General features: G+C 49.2%; 2 protein-coding genes across 2 annotated transcripts; one reads left to right on the top strand and one right to left on the bottom strand.

The window, feature by feature from the left end:
* Window positions 1-328: 328 nt before the first annotated feature.
* GJA9 (gap junction protein alpha 9) lies at window positions 329-4,350 on the bottom strand. The gene is made up of 2 exons (XM_085081354.1): window positions 3,815-4,350; window positions 329-2,538 (listed from the first exon to the last, which is right to left on the bottom strand). The coding sequence occupies exon 2, from the start codon at window positions 2,518-2,520 to the stop codon at window positions 1,003-1,005; it is 1,518 nt and encodes a 505-aa protein (XP_084937480.1). The 5' UTR covers window positions 2,521-2,538; window positions 3,815-4,350; the 3' UTR covers window positions 329-1,002.
* Window positions 4,351-6,798: 2,448 nt separating this feature from the next.
* NFKBID (NFKB inhibitor delta) lies at window positions 6,799-13,363 on the top strand. Its single transcript, XM_085081355.1, has 12 exons — window positions 6,799-6,814; window positions 7,551-7,639; window positions 7,728-7,761; window positions 7,912-8,033; window positions 8,475-8,659; window positions 9,139-9,244; window positions 9,958-10,104; window positions 10,451-10,502; window positions 10,971-11,128; window positions 11,910-12,023; window positions 12,450-12,614; window positions 12,969-13,363. The coding sequence occupies exons 1-12, from the start codon at window positions 6,799-6,801 to the stop codon at window positions 13,026-13,028; spliced, it is 1,248 nt and encodes a 415-aa protein (XP_084937481.1). The 3' UTR covers window positions 13,029-13,363.
* The last annotated feature ends 714 nt before the right edge of the window (window positions 13,364-14,077 follow it).

Raw genomic sequence — 14,077 nt, forward strand, 5'->3', positions numbered from 1 at the left:
ATTTATTATAGAAATATAAAAAATAAACCTACCTAATGATCTTCCATCTACCGTGTTAGGGACTTTTCACACTTTTTCTTCATGCTCTTCTGCAATGTTTATATTTTCCTGTGGAATTAAGTTACTCTTCCGTTGGCAAGGTGCTGCGATGAAACAACGTTTGACTCTTGTCCAGACATAAAAGAAGCTAGTAAAATTCCTCTCCCAACAACAGAAAAACAAATCCTTTTGTAACTTGTTTTGAACAAGAAAAATACAAATGTCATATCCCATACATAAACATCCAAATGCTAACTTTCTGTTATTTAGACAGTGGGGACAGAGTGCATTAAATCCTAGTTTTTTTATTATGGAGAGATTAAATGTAAAACAAGCATTAGTAGTTGTTGCCCACAGCATCTTATGCATCAAGAAATGCAAGAATCAAAGCCACAGCAACAGCTTTGACTTGCCAAAATCACACTATACATTTATATACATTCCAGTATATCACACAGTCTTAACTTTTACAGTGTAAACACGATTACGTAGGGCTGTATTTATGTATACACGCAGAACAATACTAGAAGTGAAAAGAATACTTGCTGGAGAGAAATCTACAGTGAATAGTTTTAATAGTTTTTGTGTGTGTTTCTTATGTGGACAGGACCAAATTAAAGTTGCTGCTACAAGTAAAAGAGCCTTCTAGGTTTTCTGGCTCCTCTTTTTGCTAGTATTGTACAGTTTTCAGTCAATCAAAACCATGGATGTCTGGTAAGCATAATGACCGTGCACTTTAAGAATTTAATTATGCTGTAACATCATGATGCTACATCTCACAAATTATTTTTTCAGTCCATGTACAGTAAGCCAAATCTGCTAGTAAAAAATACACGCAAAAATACTAATGCATTCCAGCTTGTTAAAGTTGAATGATTTAGCTACACTTACACATAGGTATGGGCTATGTCTGTTCAGGAATTATCCCAGCATTGGTTAGTGCAGCTAATGGGTTAAGTCACACTATATTTGAAGATCAGTGGGGGCACGCCTGCTGCTGGCATTACTCGACAGTGACTGTTGCCTAGACAGAGAGAAAAGTTTAGGACTATTCCAGTTCCTACTTTGTGTAGATTCTGAGCTCACCTCCCCCACAGAATCAGGAGTGTCTGGTCGGCTGGAATTTTTTACGTCAGCATTGTAAGGAATTTGGGCTTTGTTTACACTGAAACTGCTTTGTTTTCTGTCACTGATCTTTGGAAGAGAATTTGTTGATGCTCCTGTGCTCCCAACCATTGCCTGTCGTCTAGAACTGGTGCTAGGAAAAGTTGTATCAGGAGGTTGAGATGGCGTCTCAGGAAAGCTTCTCAGGCACATGTTTGAAGCTGTGTCTGCATTCTGAGTAACAAGAAGATGTTTCTTTTCAGCCTCTTTTTGTGCATCATGCGCTTCAGTCCAAAGCTCTCCAAGAAAGCCTTCATTATTATTTGTGCTAGTATTTTGAGTCTGATTGTCTAAGGCATTTGTAGCTGGCCTCTTCTTTGGCGATTTATTTTCCTGATTGCAATGGGTGTAATTGCTGCTGCTTTCTGTATGGTTATTTTGCACAGACTGAAACATAGGAGAGTTTAGAACTGGGTAGAGCATAGTGTCAGCTTGCTTTTCCATCAGAAAGGTATAACTGCTAAGTGCACAAGGAGGAGTTTTCTGAAGGGTGCTGGATATTCCAAAAGAAGAGTGTGGTATCACAGAGTATTTCTTAGATTTGTTTATGTAGAAATTGTCAGAGTCATCCTTGTTTTTATTCAGCTCACAGAGTCCCATTTTAATTTTTCGGAATCCTAAGTGGATAATTTCTAAAATATTTAAAAGCAATGATACAGTCGCTATTGATTGCATGAATAATATAAATACTGTCTTTTCTGTTGGTCTAGATACAAAGCAGTCAACTGTGTTTGGACATGGGTCTCTCTGACATTTATAAAGGGGATCTAAGTGAAAGCCATAAAGAAGGTACTGCCCAATCATAAAGCCAACCTCCACTGCAGATCTTGTGAAAATATGTATCACATAAGTGCAGAGCAAAGAGCCTCTTAGGGGTGCTTTGTTTAGCTTTTTTTGATCCAATTGCCGGAGTTCCCTCTCCAGTCTTTTACGACTTTCAGTCATTTCTAAATCAGTGCTTTCAAGTTCCACTCTTATCTGAGCTTTCTTTTTTTGCCTCTCTTTTTCCAAGGCTCTCAGTCTGTATAAGGCATGACCCATATATACCAAGGAAGGGGAAGACACAAATATAACTTGCAAGACCCAATATCTTATGAGAGAGATGGGAAAGGCCTCATCATAGCACACATTTCTGCAACCAGGCTGCTCGGTATTGCATATAAATTCTGATTGTTCATCATTCCAAACATCCTCAGTTGCCACTCCAAGGACAAGCATTCGAAATATGAAGAGGATCGTTAGCCAGATCTTTCCAATAATAGTGGAATGAATGTGGACCTCCTCTAAAATGCCTCCAAGGAAATTCCAGTCTCCCATGGTTATTCCGTATTAACACTAAAATGTATGAGAGAGAATATTATCAAACATTGTAAAAACTGCATTCCTTCCTGAATGCATTATGAAAAAAAACAACACTGGGGAAAACTATGGTGTCTCACCTTGTAACCATAGCAACATGGCTAACTGCTCATTGATAATCTAGGTATTATTTTCTCTCATGTACGACATGGAGATCTGCCTGTGTCTGCTCTGTTATTAACACCCTGATAAGCACATCACTGCAAAACATTAAATACCCTCAGTCTGCATCAGATCAGTGGAAACTAGAGTGCCTGACTTGCAGCAGGGTTTTACAAGCTTTACGTGATCCATTTGAAGCATCATCCAATAGCAATGTGATAGCAGTACATTTATATTTAGGACACTTATCAAAGTACAGGAATATTTCCTCATCCTCTTTTTTGGATGTTCCAAGCCCCATGTCACAGCTGTAATTATGGCAGTCTAATTACTGTTTCACAGAGAAAATTGGTTATATAAAAGAGCTCAAGAGGGAATAAATAATCTCACAAAAATGTCATTATTAATTAAAAAGACATGTTTAAGCATATCATTTTGCTTTTTGTTTATGGATGTCAACAATAAATAAATAGAATTGCTGTAATTGGTCTAGCTTCCTCTGATCAATGATATCTGCATTTGAAATTGTGAATAGAGTGCCTAAGTGTCAAGCATTAATATCTTTGGCCACAACTCTTTGAAAAATAAATTATTTACACAAAAATTCTTTACCAGAATTTTCCTAAATGGCTGTCATTTAGGAAAATGACACATCTGAATACAGATAAACTGGTAATATATGTGTGTAATTGTACATCTCACCTTTCTTTCATATGTTTGTTTCTCCATTAACAGGAGAAACATTGTGGACAAGATTTTAAATTTCTTTTCTATATTTATGTTATTGTATACATATACAATTGTAACAATTTTTTTTATGTGTGGGGACAAGCAAAACACCTATAGATTGTATGTACAGCACAATTCAATATAATAGTATCTTATTTTGGGTTTTTTTAGGATAAAGGTACTTTAGCATAGCATTTTCTCTTCAAATGGGATTAATTTTCACCCCATAAAACAGGAGTGCTCACAAGTCAATAGAAGCTGGAATCTTACAGCTGCAATACTGATGTCTATAGAGGAATCTTTATGTTAAGCCTTCTAAACATGAAAATACTTTGGCAAATCAGTATATGAATAGGCAAGTTAGACATTTTTTTAAGAGAAACAAATTAAAAATAAATGATAAATTAAAAATAAAACATACCTTTCTTTACATAAATGTGTAAAACTAAACATCTGCGACGTCCAGTAAAAAGTTACAACCCCTGTCATCTTCTGTCTATGTGAGTAAATTGACACATAAGCAGTTTATTTTTCTACTGGAGCAAGTGATAGAGTGATAAAGTGAGCTTTGCACATGGAATTTATATTTGCTAGGGCTGAAGGGAGGAGAAAATCGATCTATTGTTCAGTGTTCTACTGCTCCAAGCAGAATTTAACTGAACGGTAAATATTCTCATTTTAAAAAAAGCTGGACAGAAAAAATCTGCAGCTTTAAGTTCTTTGAGATTTTCTCTTTTGCCTCCGTAGCACCTTTTGAGTTTTAAGAGCAGTCTCAGCCTCATAAAAATATAAGAAAACAGAACTTTCAGGCTAAGTTTTAAATTATGTATCTCAGTAGTAGCAAACATTCAGCTTGCCTGTGCAAAAGAAGGTAAATCTCCCCCACACAAAAATTGTAAATTCCTGCAGACAGTCTGTTCTTTTGCAGCAGCTTAACACCACATTCCCAATGTAAAAACAAATCAATGGCAGTTCTTTAGGCCACTCCAAACTCACTCCCTCTTCACAGACAGCATCTCTCATATTCTATGATTCTGCATTTCTCATTTCTTCTTCTGAAGCCATACTACTTGTCCTAGTGATATCTTTTAAAGACTCCTGAACTTGGCAATGGTCACCAAATGGTGGGCAGTGGGGAGGAAAAAAGACCTCATTTTACAAAAAGAAAAAAGAAATAAATATGTTTATTTTGTGTACAGAAATCGTTGTGCAGGCAGCATTAGCAGTGCAATGGCCAAGGGCACAGCCTCGTTAGGAATGCCCTTTCAATGTGCAAGTCCAGTGCCAGGACCAATATGAATTAGGAGGTATATCTAGCACCATAATGGTCTTTTAGGTGATCAGCAGCAGCACTCTGCAAAAGTGTAGTGCTGATTCAAATGTCCTATAAAGGATGAATAAAATTCCTCTGCTGAGGACTCTAAAAAGCTAATCATTATCTTTTAATTTTGGTGCTGAAGATCAGTCAATAGGTCATGTCCGATTTCACAGTTAAATGACAGCTTGCCTGAAAGTACTCAATCATTTTGGCAAGCTAGCCCTTTCTGTGAAGTACTTAAAGCAGGATTCTAAACATATATCTCTTCTGGTTTCTAAATAATTTTCTGTTATTGATAAAAACCCCTCTAAGTGTGCTGAAGTGCTCCACAGACACACACATAGCCCTGCCAGCTAGTGCAGAGATGCTGAAGCTTTAAAACCCTTAGTGTTTGGTGAGACTGAGCTACAGTGGCTGGAGATTTACTTGCTCTGTAAAACCTAAACGTTAAAACAAACATTTAACAATCTGCACACAGTGTTCCAGCATGCATTATCTCATTTTAAATGGTACTATAGTTAAATGACAACTTGGCGAGTCATGAGGGAAAATAATTGCAAGTGCAAATGACAATTTTATAGTGTTGATGCTGCTTTTTACCTTAGTTCAGACATCTTGCAACTCTGACTATTTATACAAACTGTTTATTTCAACATTCAGTGTTTAGTAACTTAGTGATGTTAGGAGAGACTATTAGTTTTCCTTCCAGTTCTAGAAACTACCTCACTGGCTTTTTATCAGTGGTGGATTCACTGCAAAACATTCCCTAAATTTTTATGACTACATTGTGTTTTTCTAGCTTAGAGTCAAACATCACAGTAATCCTCCAATCATGGAAATATTCTCTAAAGATCAAGGCCTTTTCATTGCTATACATCAATAATGTGCACTTTATGCGTACAATTGATTTTTATTTTCTGCTGTGTCCGTCTGACCCACAATGGAAAGCTAGATAACTAGAGGCACAAACATCAGTGCTGTGTCCTACAGGTTTTCAGGGTGGCATGAACTCACTCCCAGAGTTTTCTTTCAGTAGTGAAGTAGGACCACAAATGATAAACTGCAATAATGAGAAATTTGGACAACTGTACTACTAAATGCTGTCTTTAGGACCACCAAGTTCAGCAGCACTGTGTTTGAAGGCAGACCAGAGATCATAATCTAAAGACTGAAGCACATATTCTTCATATGAATCTATTTTCTGTGCTGCCTTATAGATTCACTTTTGATTTCTAACATACACATGCAAATCAGTAGATTCAGATTTATGTTCTCACTTTCAAAAGCAAACTTTCTGAAGATGCCCTAGCCTGTATCAGAAAGTTTAAGGTTTTTTCCTTACAGTTTCTGTCTGTCTCTGTCTTAGTTCGCTGTTGATATTTTTTAATTCATTCCTCTCTTAGTTCCTTAGCTTTAAACATTTGGATTTTCTGTATACTTCCGTGTAGCCTGCTGTCTCTTTTCCTCTCTTAATCCCTTGGCAGAGCCTCCCCATCCTAAATGGGTTAGAAACCTCCCTCAAATGGGGTAGAAATCCCCCAAATGGGTAAGACAACTCACCCCACACCTGGCAAATGGGGTGGTATGGAGAGGAGCACTGACATCCTGGAAAGTGCGGGTGGCGGGAAAGCCCGGTGTGTCATCCCCCACCCAAATAAAGGCACCAGCTCTGGGGTCTTCGTGGTCATGGTGGGTCTCGTGGTCTTCTGGGGTTGGGGAGACAGAGCCCCCAGCTAGAATGGGGAAGAGAGCCCCCCAAATGGGGCAAAAACCGCCACAAAATTATGGGGGGTGGGAGTGACCCCGGATTGTCGCCCCAAATCTGTGCTGATGTCATCATGAACACCACAGGACCTGTGACCCCTCTCGACAACCCCAGAGGACCCCGGCTCTGGGTGACACGGCCACCTCCACCCATGCTTTGGGTCTCTCCGGAGCTCCGCCCCCCTCCCCGTGTCACCCGTCGCTACAGTGACACCGTTGGCGTTTTGGTGGCGTTTCCCTCCGGGGCGGGGCTTCCTCACCCCCGTCCCCCCAAAACGCTCCCCGCGCCCGCCCCGGCCCCATTTGCCTCTGGACCCCGCGGGATGCGGCCCCAGAGAGGTACGGGGGATTTGGGGGTGTCGTGGGCCCTTTAAGACTCGCTTTTACGGGGCGCTGGCCTTTCAAGAGCTCTGGGACTGGGTGCTGGCTCTTTTAAACACGTGGGAGGGAACTCTGGCTTTTTAAGACCTCTTTTTAGGGCACACTGGCCCTTTAAGAGAAGCGTTTCGGGGACACCGGCTCTTTAAGTTTCGCTTTTAGGGGACACTGGCCCTTTAAGAGATACTTTTAGGACACTCTGGCTCTTTAAGTCTCGTTTTTAGGGGTCACTGGCCCTTTAAGAGAGCCAAGGAGGACATGCTGACCCCTTAGGGGACCTGGAGGAGAGGAGGGGGACAGTGGCCTTCCAGGAGCTGGGAATTCCCGGGGTCTCCCAGCTTGTCCCCGCGGGGGAGGAGGGGGTTCCCCGGGGGGGGCGGTGCCAGCGGGGGCGGCTGGTGACGCAGTGGGAATCCCCGTGACGTCACGACAGGGGGATTCCGGCCTCGCTGGGGCTGGGGGAGAGCCGGGTGGGACACGGGGGTTTGAGGGGTCTCAGGAGCTCAGGGGGGACCCCGGAGGGTCCGGGTGAGACACGGGGATTTGGGGGAAGCCTGGGCGTTTGGCGGGGTTCACCCCAGGGTCTGGGTGAGACACGGGGGTTTGGGGAAAGCCTGGGCGTTTTGTGGGGTTCTTGGAGTTTCCAGGGTTCCCCGGCATGGCAGTGATCCCCACCGCCCCCTCGCACACCCCGCAGGTCCCCCCCGCGCCGCTCCGCCCCAGACCGTGAAGCAGCTGCTGAAGGAGCTCCGGCAGCAGCAGAGCAGGGAAGGGGCGAGATCCCCGGTGGGTGACCTCCTCTGCAGGTGACACCTTTCCCCGGGACATCCCCCCTCCCCTCGCTGACCCCCTCGCTGTCCCCTCCGCCCCCCAGGTTTTGGCTCTGCCCTCCCCGCGCCCCTCGGATGGTGAGTGACCTCCGACCTCCCAGTTCTTCCCAGATCCTACCCCACCCACCCTGTGCACCCTAAATTCTCTCCATGCCCCTCCCAATCCCTACGTCCCCCCAATCCTCCCTGTGTCCCCCATGTCCCCCCCATCACCCGGTCTTCCCACAGGTGCCTCCTGGCCCGGTGTCCCCCCAGTGACGCCCAACCCCTGCGGGGTCCCACAAGTGTCACCCCACGGCAGCCCGGGGGGAGCCCATGGGGGAAGAGTCTCCGGGCTGAGGGGGTTTCAGGTGAGGGGGGTTGGAGGGGACAATGGGGGACCGGGACAAATAGGGGGTGCGACTGGGAGGTTAAATGGGGGTCAGTGGGGAAAAATGAGAGGACAGTTGGGGGGAAAATGGAGGGGAATGGGAGGCAAAGGAGGGAAATAGGGGGAATAGAACTGGGAGAGGAATGGTGGGGCAATGGGGAGGTGAATGGGGTCGAGGAGATGGTTAAGGGGGGTAATGAGAGGGAATGGGGGAAATGAAGGAAGCAACTGGGGACAGTGGAGGGGCAACAATGGGGGTAGCAATGGGGGGGATGATGTTAATGGGGGCAGTGGAGGGGCAGCTGGGGGGCAAAGGGAGGAAAATGGGGTGGGTCACTGGGACAGGATTTGGGGGGCACCTGGAGCCCTGGGGGGTAACTGGGACCAAGCCCCCCTCCATCTTCACTGCTGTCCCCCCAAGGCTGCTGCCATCCCCGGTCCTGCCTGGCCCCATCCCCCTGTGCCGTGGGGAGAATTTGGGGGCCCCACGGTGGGAAGGGAGATCCCAGGCCCATATCCGGAGCCCCAGGACCTGGCAGCTGCCCGTGCTGCGCTGAGGGGCCGAGACCCCCGAGAGCTGCTGCGGCAGGACGAGGAGGGGGACACGTGAGTTGGGGGAGCCATGGGAGGGCACTGGGGGGGTCATGGGGGGTATGGGGGTCAAGGGGTCCATGAGGGGTCAGTGGGCTAAATGGGGGCATCAGTGGGGGGGGCAGTTGAGGGGGTCAGTGGTGTGAAGGACAGTGAGGGAAAGACAAGGGGCCCATGGGGGGCAGTGGGAGGGCAATGGGGTGTTCTGTGGGGGGGCAGTAGGATGAAGAGGGGTCAGCGTGGGGGAAGTCAGTGTGGGGGAAGTGAGTGTGGGGGTCAGTGTGGGGCCAACTGGGGGGCACGGGGGGAGTCAGTGTGGCAAGAGGGGTGCTGGGGAGCCCCAGCTGGGGAGTCAGTGGGGCAAGAGGGGTGCTGGGGAGCCCCCAAGGGCAGCTGTGAGGCGTGGGGTGACAAGTCCTTTTGTGGGGGTCTGGGTGGGACGTGGGGGGCAGGCAGAGGGGCAGGGAGGTGTCTCTAACCTCCCTCCACCACAGGCTGCTGCATGTGCTCTGTGCCGGGGGGCTGCGGGCTCCTGCCCGGGCTGCGGCCGAGGCTCTGCGGGACCTGGGCGGACTCGAGGTGCGGGAGCACCTGGGCAAGGTGAGGGGGGAAAACACACCTGGGGAGGCAGCTGGAGGAGCTCAAGGTGCAGGAGCACCTAGGCAGGTCTGGGAGGGGACAGAGGAGGTTAGAAGTGAAAAAACACCTGGGAAAGGTGAGGGGAGGACGTTAGGTATAAAGAAGGGGTTATAGTGGGTCTTATATTGGGTTATAATTAAGTGGGTCTTGGGCAATAAGGGAGTGATGGGGGTAAAAAGACAATAACAGTGATGGGGGGGTTATGGGGTAATTAATAATGGGGTGGGGTAGTTAATTCTGGGATAATTAATCACAGGGTTCTGTTGCAGCCTAATAATGGGAATTGGGGGAGTGATGGACAACAAAGGGGTAATTAATAACGGGGATAATTAATTCCGGGGCTGTAATAGGGGTGATTAGTGATGGGGTAATTAGAAGCCACCAAAGGGCTAATGAAGAGGCAATTAATAACAAATAATTAATGAGGGGATGCTAAGGGAATGATAAGGGAGAGGCAGAGCAGTAACAGAACACCAGGGTGGTAATTTGAGGGTTCAGGGGTGCTTGGTTCCCCCCAATCACCCCTGACTCGCCCAGACCCCACTGACCTTACTTTTATCCCTGCCAGAGCCCCCAGACCCCTTTACCCCCCAGACATCTAACTCCCCTCAGGAGCCACTCACACCCCCCTGACCACCCCTTTTCTCTCCCTGACTCCCATTTTATCCCCCCAGACTCCACTGCTGGTGGCAGCAGCAGCTGCAGCCCCAGAGATTGTGCAGGACCTGCTGGTCCTGGGGGCCAATCCTGATGCTGCTGACCACGGGGGCCGCACAGCCCTGCACCTGGCTGCGGCCTATGGGCACCCTGAAATCCTTCAGGTGAGACCCCAACCTCCAGGAGGGCTGGGCAACCGTGGGGACCCCAAAACCCTCCCAAAATGGGCCCAGAAGGGACCCAGGTGTCTGTATGGGATCCTAAACCCCTTTGGGGGACCCAAAAACCCTCTCCAAAGGGTTCCAGATCTCCATGTGGACCCCAAACCTCCTATGGGAGACCCCAAAACTGGCCCACATGTGTTGCAGTTGTTTGGGAGGGACCACAACCCCTGGGGGGGAACACAAAGCAGGCTCAGAAAGGACCCGGGTGTCCTGGGCAACATGGGAACCAGCCTAGGGGGGGGCTGGTATCCAAGGGGACCCCAAATTTCTCCCCTTGCTTTCCCAGGCCATGATGTCTTCAGGGGTCCCTGTCAACGTGGAGGCCAGAAATTTTGAGGGTCAGCAAATTTGGGAGGGGTCAAGGGTGGTGGAGGGGCTTGGGGTGGGTCCCTGGTTTTGGGGTGGGGGTGATTCTTGGGGTATCCTTGTTTGGGTGGGACCAGGGAGAGTTTGAGTGGTGGGTCCCCAGTTGGGAGCCAGGGGTCCCTGATTTGGGGTATCTGAAGAGTCCCCAGTTTCAGGGTGTCTCGGGAGAGTCCCATTTGAGGGGTACTCAACATAGGAGGGGCTTGGGGATCCCTGGTTTGAAGGGGTCCCTGGGGATCCCCATTTTTTGGGAGCTCTTGGGGGTGTTCCTGGTGGATGCATCCCTGTTCTGGGGGGATCTCCAGTTTGGGGGTCCTAGCTAATGGCAGGAGGGTTCTGGGGTGTGTGTCTGTATTTTGAGGGGGTCCCTAGGAGGGTTGCCAATTCCAAGGGGGTCCTGTTTGGGGGAGAGGCCCTTCCTGACCCCTATTTCCCCCCAGGCCAGACCCCTCTGCACTGTGCTGTCCTGGCTCACAACGCCTCGCTGCAGGGAGGATTCACCCCCATGGGGGGCTCTGGACAGAGATCCCCCACTCCCCAGGAGCGACTGCGCTGCGTGGAGCTGCTCCTGCAGATGGGGGCAGACAGCAGCAGCCAGGTACAGACCCCTCAAGGACCCCCGGGTACCCCACCGTGTCCCTCAGGTTCCCCAGGTTCCCCCCAGACCTGTGTGCCCCTCAAAGACATCTGTGTCTCACCTCAATGTCCCTGTGGGCTGGGTAGACCTGAACTCCTGGGGTCCCTTGGGGTCCCTTTGGAGGGCTGGGGAGGAGGATTGATGCCTAAACCAGGCTACCTGAAACAGAAACCAAGACAAATTAGGAGTACAAAAAGCAGATAAATTTATTCAAGGCCTTCAAGGTACACTCAGGCAAGCAAAGTCCCCCTCAGGGACTACACCCAAAATGGACAGTGGGTCAGGAGCTCTTCACCTTTTATCAGTTCTGTCCTGTTAGCATGTTGGTCCCTAATTCTCCAATCACCCCTCAGTGATGATGTTAACACCCCAGCCCTGCTGCCCCCATTTCACCCTTCTTTACATATTTTCAGGCCTTAGGGCAACAAATGTGTCCTTGAATCTCTATCCAGAGAGCTTTGTTTTGGCCAAAGGTGCTGGGAACAGAGGTTTGTAGCATTTTGTGAGAAGCACAAAGGGCATGAAGAGTAGAAAACCAGAAATTATTAATGCATCAGGGTGAGATCCCCTCAACACCTGGGTGTTCCCCAAAGACCTTTGTCTCCCTTCAGCATCCCCATGGGCTGGGTAGATCTTACCTCCCGGGCACTAGGATCTTTTAGGGCCTCTTTGGGGAGGTTTAGAAGGTTGTAGGGTCCAGGACCCCCTGTGGGCCTTCCTTCCACCCCTGTCCTTCCCCCAGGACACCAAGAGCAGCCTGACAGCCCTGCACATGGCCGTGAGGGGAGGCAACCTGGCCCTGGCCCACCTCCTGCTGCGCCAGCCCGGCATGGCCCCGCGCCTCGTCAACGTGAAGGTCTGAGGGCCTTGAGGGGCTGGGGGAGCTCTGAGGGCTCTGGGGGGGCTCCGGGGTCCTCCTAGGGCTTTGTGGGGCACTTGGATTTGGGGCATCTGCAGGGGGCTCTTGGGGCCTAGATTGGAGGGGTCTCTGGAGCTCTGAGGGGGCTTTGTGGGACACTTGGATTTGGGGGATCTCTAGGAAGCTCTTGGGGCCTCTGAGAGCTGATTTGAGGGGTCTGTGGAGCTCTTTGGGGTCCCCCTAATGCCTCAGGGGGTGTGAAGGGGCTCTGGGAGGTTCAGAGGGATCAAAAGGGGGTTGGGGTGTCTGTAAGGAGTCTGGGGGGGCTGGAGGTATCATTATCAGATCTCGAGGGTCTCTGAGGTACCTCAGTGGGGCTGGAGGGTGGCTTGTGTGTGCCCTGAGCCCCCCGGTGTCCCCCAGGCCCACGGGAACACCCCGCTGCACATGGCAGCAGCACTGCCTGGGACCCCCAGCCAGGAGCCCCTGGTGAGGCTGCTGCTGGCCTGGGGGGCTGACCCCAGTGCCCGCAACCTGGAGCACGACCTGCCCCAGAGCCTGCTGCCCCCTGGGCCCCCCGGAGACCAGGTGAGACCCCCAGGTCACCCTCACACCCAGCGCCATCCCCAGCACCCCCCTGCACCCTAAAGCTTCCTTCTGATTCTATGGTTTTATGATATCCTGCTGCTTTACCCCAAATCCTGGTGGTTTACCCCAAAATCCCACTGGTTTGTCCTAAAATCATGCTGCTACGCTCAAAAGCTCTGCTGTTGTGCTCCAAAATCCTTCTGCGTTACCCCAAAATCCTGTTGCTTCACCCCCACATTTCCACAACCCCCCCAAACCGTGGGGTCCCATCCCAGGACCTTTGGGTGACATTCCCATATTTTGGGGTCAGATCCCAGGATTTGGGGATCTCCCTGAACCCTCCCTTCCCTACAGCTCCGCCTCCTCCTGAGGAGCCGCCGGGGGTCTCGTCGCCCCCCACCCACCGCCGAGTGACATCAGTCTCCTGGATATGAGATGGGGACACCCCCATATTGGGGGATTTCCCCCTGCCGTGTTAATTTGTCCTGATTTCAGTGAAATTGCCCCCGAATTTCTGTGAAATGAGTCTGAACCACATTGGTTTGGTGGGGGAAGGGGCATGAGGGGGTCCAGCTCCCCCTTCCCCCCCCCCCAGTAGAGCCCTCCATCCCCAGCCTCATTAATGGGGGCTGTTAATTAAGGGGGTCTCCTCCAAATTGGGGGAGTTGGGGTGGAGGATGCCAAATTGGAGGGAAAACCCCAAAACTGACAGAATTCTGGAATTAAATAAAAACTTTGTTAAAATCTGAGCCTGTTTTTTCCCAGCGCCCTCAGTCTCTCTCAGTCCCTCCCAGTGCATCCCAGTGACCCCAGAGACAGGAAGGAGTTCAGGGACAAAGGGCCTTAAATTGAAGGGGAAACCTCCTTTGCTGTTATTTTAAGAATTAAGTCGTAAAAAACCCCATCCTTTGCCACTATTTTAAGGCCTTAAATTAAGGGGTTTTCAAGATGTTTTCAAGTTTGTAGCTGGACTCTGTGAGAGTGAAGAGATTTCTCAGGGCAAAGGAGGTCCTGTTGCCATTTGAGTGTGGTGCAAGTAAGATTCTGTACCTGGAAGAGGAAGATCAGTGCAATCCTTTTGGGCTGACAGTTGATTCGAGAGCAGGGACGTTTTCCACTCGGCTCTGCACTTTGAGTTGTTTTGAGCTGAGCGAGGTGAATTTCCTTCTTTCGCAAGTCGGCAGCACCATCGTGTGGTTATTTCTGTGAGCACTGACCGAGCCCAGGAAAAAGCCAAGCGCTTCTCTGGCCATTCGTGTGTGAGCAGTTGGTGGAAGAGCTCCGTTGTGGATCTTGGAGACTAAAAGAATGTGATGCTGCCTATCAGCTGGGAAGGAAGAAAAATCACCTCATTGTTGGCTGTGCAGTGGAGAGGCCGCCAGGGAAAAGTGAATTCTAGCCTTTCTTCTCAAGCCTTTTCTGTGGGACCAGAGGCTGAATGTTTCTAGTTTTTAACTGTACTG

Source organism: Lichenostomus cassidix, chromosome 23 (assembly GCF_008360975.1).
Source record: "Lichenostomus cassidix isolate B80296 chromosome 23, HeHo_3.0, whole genome shotgun sequence".
In the NCBI taxonomy this organism is placed as follows: Eukaryota; Metazoa; Chordata; class Aves; order Passeriformes; family Meliphagidae; genus Lichenostomus; species Lichenostomus cassidix.